Raw genomic sequence first — 23,170 nt, 5'->3', positions numbered from 1 at the left:
TTTTCTGTTTCGTAGTTTTATTGCAGTGATTGCACCATTAATTGAAGGGAGAGAAAAAAAAAATTCTGGTTATTTCGGGATTAGTTAATTACAGAGAAGGAGGTTATTTTTGAACGAATCACTTGTAGGAGTTGATTAGCTCTCTCGGACTCAGTTAGTCCGGAACGACCCATCGCTGGAGTGCGTACAGCTGAAACATGGCAGGAATTTGCATAAGCTCTTCTCGGCTTCTGCCAAAAAATTTTAGAACAATTTCATTATCAAATTTATCCAGGATAAATTATAAGGTATCTGATTATTTTTTAATTAAAAAAATTCTACAAATTTTCAATCGAGCCGCATATGTTTACAATACAACTTAATGTAAATAAATAAATTGAGAATGTTTTTATTTTGCTTATGAAATATCTTTTAAACACATCTCGCATTGTCTGTTCTGTTTGAATAAAATATATCGTCCACTCTTCACAAAACCCAAATTTATAAAAAATATCACACTATATATATGTTTGCATGGAACGTTGACTTTGGTTTATAGGTTCCAAGGGCAATCCTTGTTTTTCAAAATTTGGAGGTGATTTTTTCTATTTAACATGTTTTAATGAGATAAGAAATGTGAAAAGTTTTAAGATTCGTTATCATTTCATTTATATTTATCATGTTAATATGCTTCAGTTTAATATAATTGAAAAACAGGAGGCAGAACTTTTGTTTGGAAATCTTTTCAATCTGTGTATACATTAAACTGTTTAGTTTCATCTTTGTCATGCTTCATCATATTTCTTAGTTATAAATCCTAATGAACAATAAAATATTAATGATGGATTCTTTATGAAAACTGTACATTAGGTTGAAAATGAATGGTATTCTATTTTAGCAGTTGTTCTGAAGAAAATTAAAATCTAACAGTTAATATGTTACATTTCTATAGTTTTTGTAAAATCTTACTTATTAGGATTTTTAAATATGCAAAATGTTTATACAAGTAAACATTTGTTGAAATAACATACAATTTTGTGATGTTAATGTTAACCTAAACTAAATGTCTTGATTTATATGATGAAATCTGTATGTTTAAAAAGTGAAAGCATAAAAACAAAAAATAATTTCAAATGTAAATTGAAATGTATATTTTCAACATTTTATTTTCTTTTTCAACATTAAAAAAAACATGGATTTTTTTTTTTTTTTTTGAGTTTATATATACTTTAATACATTATTTAGGCTTTATGTTAGTGTATGTGTTTTTTAATTTCTTAAATAGTTTTAAAACTTCAAGCAATTTTTCTGTGCATTAACATTTTTTTTTTAAATGAATGTTTTATGATCTTCAAACTGAAAGTATTTTATGTAGTTATTGTTCACTCTTCTTCTAGGACAACTTTCTCTACATTTTGAGAATTTGTTCAACTATATGACATTTAATTTATGTACCTAATTATAATCATAATTTAATTTTGATTGATCATTATATAATAATTATTCAAATAAGATTTATGGTATATTTGAAATCAATTAATAAGTAATAATACGTTTTAAAACAATATTAAGTTTTCAGAACTTGCTATTTCTTTAATATTTATTCTTGTGAGGGAATTTTTTATTTAATTATTTTCTGTAAAATTAAGTTATTAATTTTTTTGTCTCATTACTTAATATCAATTTGTTTGTTTTATTTTAGAATAAGTCCCATTGGGCTCGTCATTATGCAGCTGGTAAATAATTTTTATTTTATTGAAATTTTCATTCCAATATGCACAAATTTATGAATACATAATTAATCATTAACAAAATTTATCCTTTTTCTTTTTTTACTTATATGCTGTATTTCCTTTGTATATAGCTTTTTTAATGATATAAATAGTGCTTATAAGTCTTGTACTATGATATTTTATTTAATAATGAGGAATTTTGACAAGTGTTGAAGTATATTCTTGTTGAAATTTATTGGTGAAAAGTAATTTTAAAAATAGGATTTTGAATTATTATTTTTAATGATGAAGAGTTGAATTTGAAAATAGTTTTTATTTATTCTAAAGAAGTATTCTTTTATCATTAGCTCTTAAATTTAAGTCCTGCTTGTTCATATGAAATCTTTAAAATAAGAATCAAAATAATGTTAGTTGCTGTCCGTTAGTGATACTATTATAAATGAGAAGGTTTGTTTTTTATTTATTATTTAAATATCAAAAATAGTTGTTCTTCAGAGTAGTGTTTATTTCATTTCTTAAAGCTTACTACAAATCCAATTCATTTCAAATTTTGAGGCTTTGAAAAAGTTAGAATTTATCAATTTATTTTGTAATTATTTAGATCTCTTTTAATTAATGAAATGCAATAATTATAATAATAATTATTATTTTCAGTTTCAAGAACTGCAATTTCAAATACTTCAGTTTCCAAACACAGGTAAGCTTTCTAAATCTTATGTAGTATTTGCTTACAGAATTTCTTCTATTGTTCTTAATCAGATTTTTTTTTCAACACATAACATATTTTAGTTTTGTGGATAATCTGATTTTTTAGATACTTTTTCCTTTTTCTGTATCCAAAATATTTCTGTTATATAATATTACCCCATCTTGAAATTTTCATTTAAAATTTTTATATGAAACATTGGTTTGGCATAAGAAAATACATCATATGTCCTTCTTTATTGATATATTTTTGCTCCATTGAGACTATAATTGAATGTTCCTTGCATCACTGTAGTTATTGACAACTCAGATTGATAGTTTGGAAAACATACTAAATTCATTACTCACATTTACTCATTACATCATGACTCACATTTGAATAATCATGATTATGATCCTATTGTAATGATAAGTAATTGGCATTTTTTGTGAAGAATTTAGTTTTAAACAAAGTAAAACTAACAAATTGTCTGTAAAAAAAAAAGGAAATTTTTAAAATTATGTTTAGTAATGAGTAATATGCATTAAACACTGAAATTTTGTAATGCATCTATGTTATTATCTTTAGTAAAATAATGTTGGCACACTTAATTTTAATAAAATAAGCTCTAAATATCTTTAATTTAGACGATTTGAATGTGATTTACTTAGGTGATTAAGTATCTCCTTGAAGGAAATCTACCAATCAGTGGACAATATTTACTCATATTAGCTATTGATTGACTTAAAATATTAAAATGCAAGGCTTTATAATAATTCAGTTCTGGTTGCAAAAATGTAGAAAAGTGGTTAATTTTTTTTCCACCAAAATGTGTCAAAATATTTTATTAAATGCAGCTGATAGAATTGGGAAATTGTATCAAAATTTAGATTTTGTAATATTTTTTTATAGGTAAGCTTGTTGATAAAAACAATATAAAGCATATGTTTTTTGCATCATTTGAAGGATTTGCAAATGAAAGTATATGTTCATCTCTAAGTGTTGAGGAATTAGCTTTGATTACAATAGACATTCTGTATATATTCATCTTATCTATTCTTAATATATTAATTGCCAAAATCAAATTCATGCATTATATATCATTTATTAAAAGTTGGCAATAACTGTCTGATTTTATGTTGAATTTTGTCAATACTTGCAACTATCATAAATTCTGTAAGTTCAATTATTTTTTGATAAAGATATTGAAAATCTATTGCATTTATTCCATAAAATTGATTTATTTAACAGCAGACAGAATTCTTGTTTGTGGGTCCCTAGAAGAAATCCAGAACCCTGTTATTTTCATACAAGTCGGTTTTTAAGTATGCTTCAAGATCCCTTTCTTAATTATAAAATTTTCTTTATTATAAGCTCACATAATATGCTTTTTCTTTTAATTAATCATTGATTTTTTTTAGGAAATGAAATAAGAGAAATTAAAGTACCTCAGTTGGCTGAATCTCTTAGTGAAGGTGATATTCGATGGGATAAAGGTAATGAAATGAATGTATGATAGTAATTTATATCCTTAAGTCAATTTAGTGATTATTATTTTTGAAACTGTCTGTTTTATATGGTAAGAATATAGCTTAAAATTTATCTAACTTATTATTTTGCTATTTTGTTTATTGATATAAATAATGTTCACATAAATGTTTTCATGGGAAACATTCAACAATTTTTATTTAAGCTGGTTCTTTTTATCTTATAATTCCTTTTCAATGGATTTTTTTTTTTAAATCCTAAAGGTGATGCAATACTGAAATACATATTTTCAACTATAGTTTGTAGTAATAAATGTAATCCATTATATTTATTGAATTTATTAGAATCTTTTTATTCACATGTCTTTCTAGTTCTTTTTTCTGTAATAATTTTGGAGCATTTTGATTGTCTTCTTTTATGATTTTAAAATTCTTAAATAAACACCTGTGATTACATCCTATATTTAAGGAATCTTCGATTTAAACCGAATAATATAACAGAAAATTTATTTTAGAGAACATTAACTTAGCAATTAATATAGCTTTTCTCTTACCAAAATTATTTTAATTTTTATAGCTGTTGGCGACCAGGTTGCTGAAGATGAAGTAATATGTCAAGTTGAAACTGATAAGGTAAATTAATTTCACCGTATAAACAATTTCATTATTATATTACAAATTTATTACAATATTTAAATAAAGTTTTTGTGGAATTGTAAATTTTTCTTCTCTATAAGATTATTTCTTTCTAAATTTAGCTAGATTAAGTTTGAAACAAAGATTTTTTTAAGACTTTTTTTTACTGGGACAAACAAAATGAAATGGATTTTATCATTTTATGTGATTTAAGTTAAAATTTTCAGTTTTATATTACAATTTTACCTGATGTGAATAATTTTATTTTATTTAAATTCTATATACAAATATTTAATCATTTATTATGATTAGTAAACCTTTTTTATCCATCTAATTAATGTAGATTAATTATAACTATTAGATTATTTTTTACAAGAAATTCTTAATGGGTACACATTAAAATATGTAATAAAGATTTATCAAATTTTACATTAATTCCTTCAGTAATTATTTGACATCAGTTTTACAAAAAAATTTTTATTTAAAAGCAAATTTATACTTTGGATAGTAGGTAAGCATTCATTATTCACAAGATTCAATTTGCTAATAATTTTTGAATATTTAAATTTAGTAGTCATTATATCATGGAATGTACAGAATATTTTCTTTTTCATCATTATCTTTACTAATAAAAAATATGTTCTAGAACTACAAGTTTTTAAAAGTATATTTTGAAAGGTGCACCATTAAGAGATTTTTTTTTCAAATTTTAATTAAAGTATCTTTTAAAATTTATTGAGTATTTGTTGACAACTTCTGGAAATATCACACAAATTTTTACACTATCTTAAAATAATTTTTTAAAAATTGCTAAATAAAATTATTGCTTCACTTTTGACTATTTTTAAAAGTTATTTTTATTTAATATTTGAGACAATACTTTTCATTGTTACAATGAAATAATCTATTTTCATTATTTCTACAAATATTATAAGATATTAAATAATATATTTGATATGCCGAAGCTTAAATTGACTATTCTTTAATTTTCTAATTAGTAGTAGCTGTATTATTTTACTTGTTATACTTATTATTTCTACTTAATATACTATCAGTATACTTGTATAATGCAAATAAAATGAATTATTTTAATGTTAAAATCAATTGTGTGCTTTTTATGAAAATATATTAATTTTTATGAAATATAACTTACATTGTTAGACAATATGCAATTAGATGAGGTAGCTAATTACACTTGTGTGCAGATGTGACATCATTTGGCTAGACTTCATAAGGAAAATATCTTGTGCTCATTAAATAGAATAGGTGTAAGGCTAGTAAAATAATACAGCTTAAATGTCTATCACAATTTGATGTTCAAAATGCAATGAAATATCAAACTGTGTATGAGACAATTAATGGAATTTGAATGCATCCAATATTTTTGTTGAACAAGATAACAGCTACTTATTTATGAAATGTCAATGTTAATTTTGTAATATTTCTCTCAGTAATAAATTTTGTTTTAGACAGCTGTACCAGTTCATGCACCATGTGCTGGAGTGATTGAAGAAATACTTGTGGAAGATGGTGCAACAGTGAATCCGGGAATGAGCATTTGCAAACTCCGTGTTGGAGGTATATTTAATTCTTTGTTGTAAAAAAAAAAAAACAATAATACATCTTTTAACAACTTTTATACATCTTATAATACATCTTTTAACTTTTTTTTGTAAAAAGTATCAAGCTTTGATGGTTTTATATATAGTTAAAACAATTTTTTAAGTAACTTTAACACATATATATATAATATGTATGTGTGTGTGTATTTTTAATTACAAATTGTGTTGTTAGTAGTATTACAAAGCATTCAAAGTTTCTTATTATACAAGAATAGTTTTTACTTTTAGTTAAGTATAAATTAAAGTAAATATGTAAAATAATATTAAAATAAATGTAAAGTGTAAATAAGTATTTTTATAAGAGTATTTTATCTTTTTATTAAGTAAGAATTAAAAATGCATTGATATTTTGTATCATATTCTGATATTTAAAGATATTTTGTAGAATAAGAAAATTCAGAAATATTCATGAATCTGAGAAACATCATAATTCTTCTAACAGTTTTTTCCCCCCATTTTTTTATATGATTCAATCTGTTTCAATGCTGTTGTTATCTTAATATTATATATATTTAGAACTTTGACAAGGAAAAGTTAAAGCTCTTTTAAAAATTTTGCTAAAAAAGAAAATTGGTGAAGAGCGCTATTAGTAACAATAAGAAAGGAAAGCGTTGCAAGCTTTCTTTATTTATATTTTATTTAATACATCAGTGCACTTATTTAAAAAAAGTGAATTAAATTTATTTCCATTTATAAAAGTTATATAGGAAAATTATCATTTATATATAAGGAAAACAATTTTGATTTTTCAAATTATTTTTACATCTTTGGAATTAAAAATCTTTTCATGAATTTAGTATTTTAACTTCTTTAAATAAAATTTTCAATCAAAAATACGTTTTTTGAATTTATTACATTAAATCATTCACTGTCAGTGCTATGGTATTACTTCTCATGGTTTTTGATAAATTTTCAAATTACTTAATTTAATATGTTTTCTAATTTAAAAATGGTATGATATTTTTTAAAACATTTCTGTGGGATGAATAGTTTGGATTATATTTCATTTCATATATTTTACTTTTAAAATGCAAAATTATTGTGAAAAGAAAGTTTTGGCATTAATGCACTAAGAAATCCTACCTAAAATATGTTACTTCTCAAAATTTCTTTTGTTGTTCTTTCCTTTTATGTTTACTTAGATTTGCACTTTGACTTATAATATTATTAATAATTCAGGTACTGCAAAAGAATCAGCTCCAAAGGAAAAAGCAGCAGCACCACCAGCTGAAGCTCCAGCTGCAAAGAGTGGTCCTCCTGCAGCGCCCTCTGAGGCTGATGTCAGTGCTCCTCCTCCTTCTAGTCCTCCACCAATTCCACCCAAACCAAGTGCCCCACAAGCTTCTAAACCTGTGTCATCAATTAAAATACCAGTGACACCAACACCTTTACCTCCTGGTCAAGCAGAGTCTACTATCACTGGAACCAGAACAGAACAACGTGTAATGTTTGCTCTACATTTGTTAAATTACATCTTTATTCACTTATTTTTAACTTTTTGACTATAGAGACTTTAAAAGAAAAGTTTTTCAATGAGAATATAAACAATACTTCCTAAAAAGATTTAATTTTTGGAATTTTCTAAACTGTAGACTGAGACCTATATCCCTAATTTTTTTAGTATTATTAGACATAAATGTTCCGTAATCAGGCAGTTTTATTCTTTTTTATTCATGTAAAACATGATTATTCCCATTTAAGAGATATTTATACTATTTATTGCAAAATAAAATTACAATGCTCAATAAATCAAAACTATTGACTATGGAGCCTTTTTTTAAAAATGACAATTTTTTTGGTCATTCGACATAAATGTTCCATAGTCAGAAAGTTGTTTTTTTATGCATGTAAAACATGATTATTCCTATTTAAGAGATATTTATACTTTTTTATTGCAAAAAATATGCAATGCTTGTCAATAAATCATAACTAGTTAACACATAGAAAATAAGTCTTTAGTAAACAATGGTATATTGCATGACCTATAATTTGCCCTATCTAAGTGACTAATTATAAAATGCGTACATCTGTCTTTGTTCTACAGCTAAAACATATTACAATGAGTTTCAAAATAATTTTTATACCAGTAGTTATTTTGAAATTTGAAGGACATATATATCCAGTTGATAGTCAAAGGGTCAGATCTCACATATATAGTTTATGAATTTGTCGCATTTCATTTCAACGTTCTTAGAAGCATGATCAATTTCTGTATTCATCTCTTTATAATCATTCACGCTTATTCATTTTCTTTGAATTATATATTATACATGAATAAAATATTTTTAAGATGACATGTCAAAAAGTATGTGTTATCTACTTCAAAAACTTATTTCTCCATACTGAAAGCTATTAGATCAAAACTTTAATTAAATGTGTAATTTTTTTCTCAATCAACCATTAATCAATTAATTTAATAATAATTTAGATTTCATATATTTTATTTTAAGTATGTAGATTTTATTTATTAGAATTACTCACCCGATATTTCTATAATAGGTAAAAATGAATCGAATGCGTCAACGTATTGCTCAAAGATTAAAAGAAGCCCAAAATACATATGCTATGTTGACAACCTTCAATGAAATTGATATGAGGTAAGTGCATCATGCCTATCTCTATCTATCTATATATTTTTAAGAAATTGCAAACTTGTGTTAAGATGCATATTTTATTTAATGATTATATTCTATATCTGCAATATTTTTGCTATAGACATTTTTCTCTGATGTTCAATAATGTTACATGTTCAAAGTTGTTTGTATGTATAGTTTTGGAGAGGGATTAAAATAATGTAAGAATAAATTTAATTTTAAAAAGTGCTCCTGGAAAAGCAATACACAATGTTGACCCCCTTGAAATATAAACCTTCATTTTAGAGTGAAATTTTTTTGTTAGAAACTCATGATTTCATTTATATTGTGACCGGAAAATATATATATTGCTACATTTCTTTTTTTTCTTTACAATTCTGCTTGATCTTTAAAGTGTTTACCTGCTGTTAACTTTATTAACTGTTTCATAATAACATGTGTGAATGAACTAATTATTTTTCAATTTAATAAATATTTTCTGTTTGTAATCTTCATTTTACATGCAATAATGCATGTTATGCTTATGTAATAAGTATTTAATTTCTGAAATTTATTATGTTAAATATGGCAATTCAATTCTTTATTTCCTAGCCACATGTTTCAGGTATTTTTCATTTCTTTCTCTCTCTCAAATAAAAAAAAAAAAATGCATATATTGTTACTGCTGTAAATCAAAATGAAACTCATAAATCATTGTACTTTCAAATAAATTCCTCTGTTAGCTTCAAAATTTTCTTTCTTTTGTATGGAGAACTTTTTAACTTTAATAAATTTATGTAATTATAATTCATTAATATCTTACTAAATTCTAGTTTCAATAATTAAAAATGTCTGAATAAAATAATTTCACGAAATTCTAAATTTAATTCTCTAAACCAGAATTGGCTTTTTACAAAAATTTTATGATCATTTGAAAAGCAGATAATATATATTTTCCTAAATATTCATGGAAAAAATATTCTAATATACTTAGATATAATTAATTGTGAAAAGATTTGATTCATTTTTTTTCCAAAGGTCATTTTTCTAACTTGGAGGCTGTACGATTTTATTGTCAGAGGATAATTTATTATTGTGTTAATTTTTGATAGTTTTATTATTTTTAAAAAGTACATTTTTTTGCATTTTTTGTTTTTAAAATTACATATGTATTGGGCTTTTACATTTAATAAAAAGGCGAGGCCCAATTCTTATCTTTACTGAATTAAAAAAAAAAAAAGCTGCATTTAAATATCATATATCCATGTAAAAGTTATAAAATAAATAATTTTTTATGTAAATGGATTAATCATTAATGGAAAATTTTAAATTTTATTCTTTGTATAGTAAATTTTTTTTCAAGTTTTTAAATAAAATTGCTTAAAAGATTCCAATTTTTCCAACTTTTTTAGAAAATTAGAATAATTTTTATTTAAACAAAAACTAAATATTTTTTTTAATACTACAGTTCAACATTCCTATTCAACTTTTTCTTTATAACTGTAGTACTATAGATTTTGATTGTAAGATTTTTTCTAAAACTTTCTTCAATATATTAAGCTATTTTTATATGGTTATGAACAATTTCATATTTCTTTAGGGGGAAAAAAATGCCTATTGTTAGATATAAATTTGAAAACTCAGTCTTTAAAAAATCTTTTAATTATTTGTTTCTTTTTAAGCAATGTCATAGAAATGAGAAATCGACATAAAGATGCCTTTCTCAAACGGCATAATATAAAATTAGGCTTCATGTCTGCATTTGTCAAAGCTTCAGCATATGCTTTACAGGATCAGCCCGTAGTAAATGCTGGTGAGTAAAGAATCTCTTTGAGAAAATATTATACCTAGTTAACAAAATATTCTGATTTTAAATATTCTACATTTAAAAATAAATGAGGCATTTGAATCTTATCAGCTGTTTATAATTTGTTTTATAACATTTTTTTTTTTTTTTTTCATATTTGAAAATATATTATATATTTAAAATTCCTAACTGGTTCCTTTTTTTTATTGAATGTTTGCTACAATTTATTAGCTTTGCATAAAAGAATAACTATAGACAAAAGAAATATATATATAACATTTTCCAAATAATAAAATAAAAAATAAAAACTGCATCCTAAATCTATAATTAAAGAATAAGACATTTTAAGTTTATATCATTTTGTTATGTTTGTAAATGAAACTTTTGCATTTTCATAAAAATAAATATACTTTTTGTTAGAGTAAATAGTAGATATTAAAAAAAAATAGCAAATATTGGCATTTATTGTTGATGTGGATTAATATAGTGAATGAGCTTATTTCATTGTAACCAATTTAAAGAATTAAATTGACAAGAAATAAAGAGCTAATTTATATTAATTTAAATCTAAATACTGTACTTCCAAAAATATGTGCCATTAGTAGTGCATGTACCATAATTTGAAAATCTCGATTCTAGAATTTATTTATTACATCAAATATTTTTTAACAACAAATTACAATAACAATTTAAGTTGTTAATAAGGTATTTAATAGGAATCATTAAGACATTTAAGTAGGTGATACAATTGAGCATAAATTAGTTTTAAACATAAGTTAATGAAATTCTATATGAAAATATAAAATGCTTAATTTTACATGTCTTTCTATTGGCACTAGAAATGTAAAACATTCATATCTGTGCTTTTATCACTAATTTTCCACATATTGTTACTGAATATTATTTCTAACTTTGGTGGAGGTGAGCCAAGTTTTATAATAAATAAAAGCAGAAGTATTGTTTTATAAATTTTTTGTTTCATTTGTTATTTCAAAATCATTTTTATCTTTTACCTAGTTATTGATGAAGGTGAAATTGTTTATAGAGATTACATTGATATTAGTGTAGCAGTTGCAACACCAAAGGTAATTTTTTTGCAACTTGCTTTCATTACTGCAAATTTCTCATTGGTATCATTATTAATAATTTTCTATTTTTAGGGCCTTGTTGTTCCTGTCATTCGTAATCTAGAAAAAATGAATTATGCTGATATTGAAAAAGCTATTCATGCTTTAGGAGAAAAGGTAAATTTAACTTAAGCATGAACCTTTAGACTTTTAAATCTTTCTAAAACCATATTATTTTCCTGAATGAAAATGCATTTTTCTTTATATCTTGATTCAGTACTGTGAAGAAAAAAAAAATACCGAATATTATTAATTTTTGTTCCATGAATTCTGATGCAAATAAGGATCATTATAATTTACCATTTGAGAAAAGTGCTGAAGTACAGAATATGTTTTTTTTTGTACTAACTTCAGTTTTCAAGTTAATAACTCAGCAGAATTTACTTCACTAAATGACATATTATGAAAATTTCATATTTACTTTTTTATAGGAAACTTTTTACTTAACACTTTGAATCCTAATGTAGTATATATACAATAGGCAAATAGACAAGTTTAAATGCCTATTGGGCTCAATAATTTCATGAAGGAATGTAACAATTATATTTGTTTTTAAATGCAAAAAATGCATGGGATTGTTAGTTTAATAGAATAGGATTATATAAGACTTTCAAAGCTCTGAATCAGTTATAATGAATTTAACATAAGCGCTTTAATGTAGAGATTTCCTACCTGCGGTAGATGGCAAACCAATTATATAAGAAAATAATATAGGGAAAAAGTGATCTAATTTTGATTCCTCAAGTTAGCATGAAAAATGAGTTGTGTAAAAAAAAAGTATCAAGATATCATTATTAGAGCAATGAAATTTTTATACCATTCACTAACATAAAATTTGTGGAAAGGAATACTTGCCTTATAATATTAAATATTGCAATAAGCTTGACACAGCTGTAGACAAGAGATTATATATGTCTTCATTTGAATCTAACTTATGAGTGAGATGATTTATTGAAATTTTAAAACTGATCTGGGGTACAGGAGGGAGAAAAATATTGGAAATGTTTCCTCAGTATTCCTTAATCCATGGTCAAAATTCGGTATTGCACACTTATACATACTTTATTCCACAGGCACGTACTGGAGCTTTAGCAATAGAAGACATGGATGGTGGAACTTTCACTATTAGTAATGGGGGTGTATTTGGATCTCTTTATGGAACTCCCATCATTAACCCTCCTCAATCGGCTATACTTGGTATGCATGCTATTGTGGAGCGACCAGTATCAGTTAATGGAAAGGTAAGTTTTATTTATTTACTAATCAGCTTTGGCAATCAACTAATTTTTTGGAATTATGTGTTAATACTCAATTTGAATTAAATCTCATGTATAACCCACACTTCACGATATCATTAAAACTATGTTATTTCTATGTGCTCAGAAAAGTAATTTGATGCATTATTATACATTTTTTTTTGTATGTTGAATTTCCCTGAAAAAAAAATGAATACATCTTTTTACCATTCTGTAGACGTTTTTAAGAATCAAAATTGAAAAATAAAATGTGAAAATGGCAACTGAGAGGCGCCATTCAAGCACAAAGGGTTAGTAGCTTTATACCTGTTCTGTTTACTGCATAAAGAAACTTTCATAACGAAGTCAGATTAGATGATTTGCATGTTTTTTATCTGTTACGGAGCTCTGAGCTATATCCTCCAAAGTAAATTTGTGCCAATTTCGATGGCTATAACTGAAAACAATCTGGCCTACAGCGCACTAAGACATATATCTTATCGTACTAGAAACAGTACAGTAGCTACAATATATTTTGGGATAATGATTACTTTAATCTTAACAGGTCTATTGAGAAAAATATTCCTCACTTTTTCAAACTTGTTTATATATGACCATATTTTCATCTTATAACTTATACAGTAATAAATTTTCTCTTTAAGGTTGAAATCAGACCAATGATGTATGTCGCTCTGACATATGACCATCGCCTTATTGATGGACGTGAAGCTGTTCTTTTCCTAAGGAAAATCAAAGCAGCTGTTGAAGATCCTAGAATCATGCTATTGGACATTTGAAAAAATAGGGATATAATGAATTAATTTATAGAATTTGGTTTTAGTCCTGGAAGAAGAAATGGAGCTTGAAGAAATTAGATTCTTTTTTTCAAATAATGCAGGCACATCAACAGTAAAAAGGCCTCATTACAGACAAGTGTTTATATCTTGCAAAATTGAACTTAAAATCGAACCCGTATAGATCTAAAAAGGTTTCATTTATTTTTTTAACTTCCTTATGCTGTATAAATTCTTTTGGCTAATTATTTTAGTGAAGACAGTCACTAAATAAATTGCCAGTATTTATTCTCCACAGCTCCATTTTTTTGCTTAAAAAATAAAGTTTCTATGCAAATACTGAATTGTTTATTTTTAAGAGAACACAAATAATTCCACATGCGGCATTGTCAGTTTATATTGAAATAAAACACGTCAGTATACTCTTTGTCTTTACTTACAAATTTAGTGTCTCGTATCACAATAATTTTAAATCTATTAATGTATACTAGATTTAATAAAATTTAAGACATTTTAATCCTGGTCAAATATTTTTAGCTACGATTAGTGTGAATCTTGTTAATACTTTTGAAGATCGTTATGTTTTTTTAACTCTGCATGCTTATAGAAAATGTTATATTTCACTAAATGCAAACTCTTACATATCAATTTAATGCTGATTTCAATACAAAAAGCAAAATTTTTTATTCAGATTAAAATAAGAGTAACACAGTGATGAAGTGGATAGTAATTTCTAACTTTCCTGACATTGTGCTTTTTTCTGTAATCAAATCACATGCAAGAAATTTTGTTAAGCTTTTTAATATTTAGTAGGAATTGTTGTAAATATTTCTAATACTTAATAATCATGAAGCAATGCCATCAAATAAGATAGATTGGACACTTAGAGAACTAAGAATATTGTGTTACATGAATGTGGCCTTTCCAATGCTGAAATTGCAAAACTGGTGGGTGGTTCAGTAACTACATATGGCGTCCGAAAGTTTTGTTTACGATACGAGGAGACAAAAACAAAGCAGGAAATGGCTGAAAAAGGTACACCACATCTGTTCATGACAGAAGAATAAAAAGATTATGTCTCCATGATCGAAGAATGTCATTAGCGGCCACCAGAAGTGAATTGAATGATGCTGGCATTTCTGTCAGTTCAAGAACAATCAGAAGATTATTAGATGTTAGACTAAGAGATAGAATTCAACGAAAAAAAAAAACCTTACTTCAATTTACAACAGCGTACAAAGGAACATATTAATTGGACAGATGATCAGTGGTCACAAGTTATACGGAGTGATGAAACAAAGATATTGTTATTCGGTAGTGATGGTGAAAATATGCAAGATGTAGAATAGGCGAAGAGCTACATCCTGACTGCATTCAGGCAACTATGAAGAACTTGGTTAGTGCTATGATTTCGTCATGCGTGTCAGCAGACGGTATTGGTCTCTTTCAAGTTATCGATGGGACATTAAATGCAAGAAAATAAACTTGCACTGTTCTAGAGCCAAAACTTACACCTATCTGTGATCTCTATCCTAATAACACATGTATTTTTCAGCTGCTCGCCACACAGCAATAATATTGAAAGCATGGTTTAGTAGAAAGAGCACTGAATACTTGTTATCATATCCAGAAAACAGTCCTGATCTCAGAATTGAGAATTTATGGCGCTGTTTGAAAACTTGTGTACATATGAAGCATTCATCAAATAAAAGAGAATCAATTGAGGCTATAATTGTTTCCTGGCATCATGCAATAATGAAAGAGCTTAAAACCCTTGTCAGCTCAATTAAACATCAGTGTGAAGCTGTAATAAAAAATAAAGGCTACCCTACTAAGTACTGGTAACTCACTGCAGTCATCAGCATCTAATGTATCTCGATAATTATTGCCGCTTAACTTCTTTAATATTGTAAATATTTGAATTTTGCTTCTTGTACTGAAATAAACATTAAATTCTCTTTCAAATGATATATAAGAGTTTGCATTTTGTGAAATGTAACATTTTCTATAAGCATACAGAGTTACAAAACAAATTTTTAAAAGTGTCCACAATTTTGCCACCACTGTATTTGTACCTTACTGTACATATTGGAGAAACTGTTGATATGATTTTAAACTTTATTATAAAGATCAGGATAATTCATAGCTAAACAACATTGCAATGATTGATATTAATTTAAGAACTTGTTAAATTTTTCCCTCAAATCCCTAAAAAAAAAAAATAAATAAATAAATAAATTAGTAGCTCCTAATTTATTATTTTGTTCCATTTTTTAAAATTAAAACAACTGAATTTTTAATAAATAAATTATTGCTCTAATCATAAGTCATACTGGAATAAAATACAACAAGTTGCTAGGTAAAAAAGAAAGCTTTTATTATTATCAAGACACGATAGTACATTTGGCTGAGAACTGAATTATTTCAGATACTAACAAATAAATTTTTCATAATTTTTTATTTTATTATTCCATTTCATGTAAGGATGGCAACTGCAACTAGATTTGCTTGAAGCCTCATGGTGCCAACCTATTACATGTACCATCTAATATCCTGATTTCCATAACAAGTGAAGATTAACAACCATGCTCCGGGGATGCTTGCACATTTTTCCATTAAATACCTATTCACAGGCAGAATGAATCATGTGTAAAATGATGAAATTTGTGAATTAAAAGAAAATTCTGGAGATGTTATATACAGAAAATGCACAGATATTAGTGATGCAATTTTGCCTAAAACATTATTTACAATTCGCCTACACTCCCTGAATACGACTTAAGAGATCGGTCCTTCCCACATTGGGAATGAAGAATAATTAAATAAAATAAATATAAAACATGACAGTAAAAAAAAAATTCCTACAGCAACCCACTGTGAAGAAAAGGACAAATAATTCAGTTATCATTTTCAAGGTTCATGGAATGAGTTAAAAAAATAATAGATATACTAAAAAATACATAAAATTTTGAATGCCTTTGAAGTCTTCAATATCCGTTCATGAGTGCAGGGGCTTGAGGCGTCCACAGAACCTTATTCTAAGGTACCCTAAAGTAAAAGGGAAGAAATGCAGCTGTTCGATTATAATTTCTAAAATCAAATTTTGCTACAATTTTTTTTTTCTTCATAGAAGTATAACCAATAAAAATGTTTTATAAATGTTCATTTTGGCATATTAAAGTCCAATAAGAAACAATTCTTTAAATAAACTTCCCTCTCTTTATATATATATATATATATATATATATATATATATATATATATATATATATATAAAATCAAGTCACTTATGGGATTTAACAACTACCCATAAATATTTTGCTATTATAATTTTTTTAAATAAGTTAAAATAATATTAAATAGTTAATTTAATTAATTTTTTTCAAATACATATTGACATTTTCATTACACTTCATACAAACAAAATAACATACATTTAAACTTATGGCAGAAAAGGTTAGTAAACAAAGATAATTTTGAAATAATTCTTTTCGATGTAATTGCCTACTGTTTTGAAAAATTAAACAACTATAGAAAATAATTATTTTTATAAACAATTTTAAATAGATATATAGCTCAATAGATGATTCACAGTGAAGTAACCAATTACTGTAAAATATTACTTTGAGTAAAGCGAATTAAGCAGAAAATTCGAAGGATATATAATTATCTGCTCATAGCAGACAAATTAGTACCACTAACATTATAGAAGAGTGAACTTTATATATCGTATACATACCACAACTTTAAATATAAATATATATATATATATGGCTATATTGAATATAAAGAAAATGATGATTCATATTTTAACAAATCTTGTTGATACTACCAATACACAAACACTGATAAAAGACTTAACATGTTTGAGATATTTATTTTGTCAAAAAGACCTTCAAAATAATTTGAATTAAATTATGATAAATAGCAAAATGCTACATAAAAATTAGAAAAACTAAAATGTATTAAAAAATTTAGTAAACTAAAAATTTTAAAATCTGAAAATTTCAAACTCCCAATATAGCACTTAGGGAATCATGATTCAAAAAATATCTGCCTTAAAAATACATACCTGTAAGCTTCAAACAAATTATCTGGATCTAGTAGTTTCCTTCAAAATGAAAGCCATAGCTTCCTTCAAAGCACATCAAATATACAAATATCTGACAAATTAAGTGCTTTCAATATTACTAATAAGGTGCAAAAAGGGAAAAAATCCAATTTGAGAAGGAAGCTAAAATGGCAGTAACTTTTGAAGATATTCAAAATATGTAAAATTCAAAGCGGTTAAAGGAGTGAAAAAAAAAAAAAAAAACTGCAATAATTTAACTCTTTACAAACAATAGATGAAATAATCCAATCTTAACTTTCATACCAAAGAAAATTTTGTTTTTAAAAACAAAATAAGAATCTTACAATGAGGTGAAAATTTTCCTACAAAATTATTTACAATATGAAATAGTTTGCAAGTGTAAATTATTTGCAAAACTAATAATTAAAAAAAATACTGAATTTCGGTGGAAAAAAACATTTAAGAAGCAATTCATTTTTAATATAAACCTTAGCACACTTCTAAGAAATCTAACAAAACTTTCATTAACATAACACTGACTAAGACAAAATTATAACTTTTGCATAACTAAGTGTGAAGATAATCAAAACGTTTTAAATGAGATAAAACAAGAAAATGATAAAAAATATTTCCCAAGACAAATGTTTGAGTGTAGATTAAGAGCTCAAACGTTGCACATTCAGTATACTATAAAAAAAAGATGGAATGGGGAATCTAATCCCACATTTTGTAAACCCATGATATAAATGCTTGCAGAAGTTTATTGTTTCCTAAGAAAGATTTAATTTCTAATATAGTTTAACATGGATGTAGAATTTCAAGTAAATGAAAATAACAATCCATGAAGTAGCTTCCTTGTAATAAAAACCAATTAGGAGGTCTCTTTATTCAATGTGGTGGATACTATTTATAATAGTTAATTTTAAACTTACAGCTCTCTTTTTGGTTGGAAAATTACTTGAAATTCAGAAATACAAATATTAAATTGCCTATAAACACTACAGAATGAATTTGAAGAACAGCCTCTTATGTGAATATTAATAGTTTGTAAAACAGGTCTACTTACTAATAAAAAAAAATAAATGAGTTATATTACATATTGTATACATATATTTTTTACCTAAGCAATTTATTATGTATGATTCACAATGTACCACCATTTTAAGAAGCTTCACAAAATTTTGTAATCTAAATGAATTGCATTCTATACGTTGATACGATAGATTTTTTAATATTTGATTAGGAATTGATGCTTCTACATTTGTTAACTATAAAAATTTAACAGTTTAAATAAGCTTTTCAAAGTTATTTATTACTGTAGATCAATATTTTACTCTCTTTCCAATACTATACTTCCCGTTTGCACTGCATATGTTAATTCCCTGTATGTCTTCCTCAGAGATAGAGGGAGTATCTTCAAATATAAAACAAAACAAATTAATTGAATTAAGTGCAAAAAAATAAAAATAAAATGGACACAGGAATCAGAGAACAAGTATTGGAAATTAGAGAATACCCACATACCTGCAGAGAGCTGATAGGCAGCAACAATTATACCATTATATTAACTCAAGATGTCATACTAAGTTCCTCTTTAGATGCATTTGAGTTTTCTGATAAGCAAGGTACTAAGTCACTGGAGCTGTCTGCATTGTTGAACTAAACAGAACAGAATGTCACAAAAGTGTTGAGTTCCCACGAATAAAATAAGATATATTATGAAAAAAAAAAAAAAAACTTAACGTTTCATGTTAAAGAAAGAAGAAACAGAAAGGAAATATGATACCAGTTATTTATGTACATATACAGAAAGCAGGTTTCCAACAGCAATTAAAAAATACCTAAATAAATGCTAAAATTCAAAAAAATATTAAATCTCAAAAGACTTTATACATTATAATTTTTCATAAATCAATAAAAAAAAAATCAAATTTCGTGTAATAATACTGATAAAAAAATTACATTTTTAGAAAATTCATATAAAAACATTCAATTATGGGAAAAATCATGGAGCACTATAACAAAACAAATGCACATTTAGCAAACAAACACTCTAACAAAAGCACTATTTAACCAGCTAACTGTGGATTTTTTTTAAAAAAAAATCCATTAAGTCCTCCTTTTTGATGTCAAGCAACAACACATATACATGTTGAATGCAATATAAATGGTTGCACAGGAATTTTTGCAAAAATAAATAAATAAATAAATAAAGCAAATAATATTTAATTTTTATTAGGTAAAAAATTACATATTGACTGTGCCAAAATGAAGATTTGGAATGATGTATATACATATCAAATGCACTTAATTGGTTAAATTTGCACTAATTAATTAAAAATCAATAGCGATAAACAAATATAATTAAATAAGATAGAATTGTCTTTTTTAAAAAAATAAGTTAGTCAATGCACTTTACTTGTGTTTCACTTGCATCAACAGCATTATCTCCACAGGAATCCAAAGAAGAAGGGAGTTCAGAATTTGTGTTGCTTTCTGAATCAAGCTCTTTTTTCATTCCACCTTCAAACGAATTATCATCAGATGGAAGAATGATATTTGTCTGGAGGAAAAACAAATTTGTAAGAAAACAGATACTCTACACAATTAACACACATCTATTCTATTAATGGATGTACTGTATTTTTTAAGGTACATAAACAGCATTTTACAAATTTCTTTTTTACTCACTAATTTAGGAATTTATAAGTAATCTATGTAAAGTTTTCCTACTTTATGAAAGTTTAAATACATACATCAAATAGTAAACATACATTGCTAATAAAGTGCTTTGATATTAAATTTATTTAATGCTATTTAAAAAAAAATTATTAGATTCTCAATAAATATAAGGCTGATGATGATGGGGAATGACCCAAATACCAGACTAAAGGGAAGGCAAAATATTAATGTATCTCACTTTTTAAGGTAAAATATAACAAGGGGAGAAAATAGAAACAATAATGCTATGTCATAATTATTCTCGCTTCACTGCCAATTTGGGATACAAAATATTTTTATACTAAAACAAATAGATTAGAATATAAAATAAAATTGATAGCTGATATTCAAAATAATAACTTTTTATAAGAGAGAGATAATAAGAACTATAACTGATTATTTTAGAACGTCATTTCATAACTAAATTTAATGTTACATTATGAGGGAAATTTTTTTTAAACCAAATTAACAATGGACAATCTTTTGACATAATTTAAATTTTTTTCATTGAACACACCTACTTATTTCCAAGTAAAATACAAAAATTTTTGATACTGGAAATCATATTATAAGAGCTAAACAATGAAACTACTGGGACAGATAATTAAACCAATCCCCCCTGCCTCCAATTCAAATTTCTAATACACAAAAAGTGTATTATATGATAACAGAATATTATCCCAAGAAGCAAAAAATTTTAATGCCTTCACTCGTACATTCTGTTTTTTTTAAGTGCATGTAATACATTTAAGCTCTTCAAAACCAAACTGTTTAATTACTATAAGAATTGTTTCAATTATTGAAATAATTAAAATGTACAAAAAAGCTAATAAACAGGGCAAAGCACAATTAAACTATGATTAAATTCCATTTAATCAATATTTTGTTTCAATAACACATTGTAGGATATTAAGGATAGATTTTGTAGATTGAAATTATAGTCAAAAGATTAAGTGAAGAGAACTACTTTTCAATATCATTCAGAATTCATTACACATATTACAACAACAACTTTACATGAAATTAAACACATCTTTTACATTTATTGCAATTTATAAAAACTATAAATTAAGTATTCATTAAAATAAAATAATTGCAATTCCTGCTATATCAGTGCTGTAATTAAAAAAATATTTTTTCATAACATTTAGATACATAAACTTCATTGACCATAATACACTTCTAATTCTATTCAATCGATTACAATATAAATATGTATTAAATGGAAGAAGAGACACTCAACTAATATTACCCTAAATATTGGGAGTATAAATATTATCCCACTTTTTTTTGTAAAGAATTTTTTTTTTTTTTAATGAAAGAGTTATTCAAATTATTTTTGCATCAAAAGAATATCAAGAACTGGATTCTATGAAACAACAGTTACTGAGCCGTTATTCTTAATAGAAATTAATGGGTCAAGAAATCACATCCTGCATGGATCAAAATTAATGGTAATATGAATCAAATGGTGAATTGAAAAGACCAAATCTAAAATTCCCAGATTGCAACATTCAGGCATTGTCAGAGTGCAAAATAATCTTGTGTTTTTTTCAACTCATTCTGGAAATTTTGATATTAATGTTTCACCCAAATTAAATTTTGATCAAGTTCAGGTAATTTTTTTTAATTAGTAACTTTCTCAATAATTAAATCTGAAATTTTAGGTGGTTTTAAATACTCTTTGGCATGTGTTTCAGTATTTATTATTTTTTAAAAAAATTCTTAAAGCACTTTTTGCAAGTTGCATTTTATAGAGCATATTTACTATAAAATTTCTTGTGAATGCTGTTCTTTTGACACAAAATTTTACATTTGTAAAGAGTAAACAATCCTAGTTTACACTTAATTTCACATACAAAAAAATTATTAAAGATCAAACGTCAAATTTTTGAAATAAAAATATTTCCAAAATCAAATAAACACAAACGATAATTTATTGACATTAAAAAGAGAAGAACCACGCTGATACATTTAATATATTGTATTAAGTTATGTATCCTCATACCTCATTTTATAATTTAGAGTTACTTGGTTATCCTACTTATATCTTGATAAATCATTAATTTATATTACGATGCAAATTGCTATTTATATAAAGGCAGCCATTTGTTATATTTAAACTAAATAAGATATTTATAAAAAGGAATAAAACCCAACCAAATATTTAACTATTAACAAATTATTAATTTCAATAAATTAAGGATTACAGTGCTTTCTTTATATATGTTTTTTATTTGTATTAACAAATAAACAAAAGTCAAGCAAGAAAAAAAACAATGTTTTTATTTACTTTTTTCCAATCTTAAGGAACATTCAAACAAGATCTGTAATTACAAAATTTTAACATGGAATGAAGTTAAATTGTGCGCTTTCTTTATAGAAAACAAATGCAAAATTCCATATAAAATAAAACCATCAAAACTAAAAAAAATAATGGCATGGAAAAGTATGAAAATAAAATCCAATATGCATCATCACAAAACAAAATTAAATGCATTACTACTACATATACACACGACAAAGTCAAAAATTTATCTCGTAGAGTTGAATTATCTTGATTTTATTCTCTTGGACTAAAAGTAGATCTGATTCCAAAATTCACAAGTGCTAAAATATCACAGTTGAGCTTTAACACATACAATGACTAAAAGACCACACTGGAAACTCTGAAAATTGAGGGCAAAAGCAGAGGTTCT

General features: G+C 25.4%; 2 protein-coding genes across 2 annotated transcripts in view; one reads left to right on the top strand and one right to left on the bottom strand.

Annotated features, from left to right (window-relative positions):
* Positions 1-135: 135 nt before the first annotated feature.
* On the top strand, positions 136-14,018 carry LOC129966643 (dihydrolipoyllysine-residue succinyltransferase component of 2-oxoglutarate dehydrogenase complex, mitochondrial-like). The gene is made up of 14 exons (XM_056081143.1): positions 136-287; positions 1,682-1,715; positions 2,367-2,409; positions 3,649-3,722; positions 3,819-3,893; positions 4,462-4,517; positions 5,990-6,098; positions 7,322-7,584; positions 8,642-8,739; positions 10,398-10,528; positions 11,540-11,607; positions 11,683-11,766; positions 12,723-12,890; positions 13,547-14,018. The coding sequence occupies exons 1-14, from the start codon at positions 198-200 to the stop codon at positions 13,679-13,681; spliced, it is 1,428 nt and encodes a 475-aa protein (XP_055937118.1). The 5' UTR covers positions 136-197; the 3' UTR covers positions 13,682-14,018.
* Positions 14,019-16,034: 2,016 nt separating this feature from the next.
* The window catches only part of LOC129965708 (poly(A) polymerase type 3-like), a 36,974-nt gene continuing 29,838 nt past the window's right edge, over positions 16,035-23,170 (bottom strand). The window contains exons 20-22 of the mRNA XM_056079821.1: positions 20,170-20,313; positions 19,275-19,409; positions 16,035-16,726 (exon numbers count right to left, since the gene is read on the bottom strand). Coding sequence (XP_055935796.1) covers positions 19,320-19,409; positions 20,170-20,313 — 234 coding nt within the window. The 3' untranslated portion in view covers positions 16,035-16,726; positions 19,275-19,319. The remainder of the gene's footprint in view (positions 16,727-19,274; positions 19,410-20,169; positions 20,314-23,170) is intronic.

Source organism: Argiope bruennichi, chromosome 4 (assembly GCF_947563725.1).
Source record: "Argiope bruennichi chromosome 4, qqArgBrue1.1, whole genome shotgun sequence".
Taxonomy (NCBI): Eukaryota; Metazoa; Arthropoda; class Arachnida; order Araneae; family Araneidae; genus Argiope; species Argiope bruennichi.
Note: the sequence above shows the minus strand (reverse complement) of the source record. Positions and strands in the feature narration are given on the sequence as shown.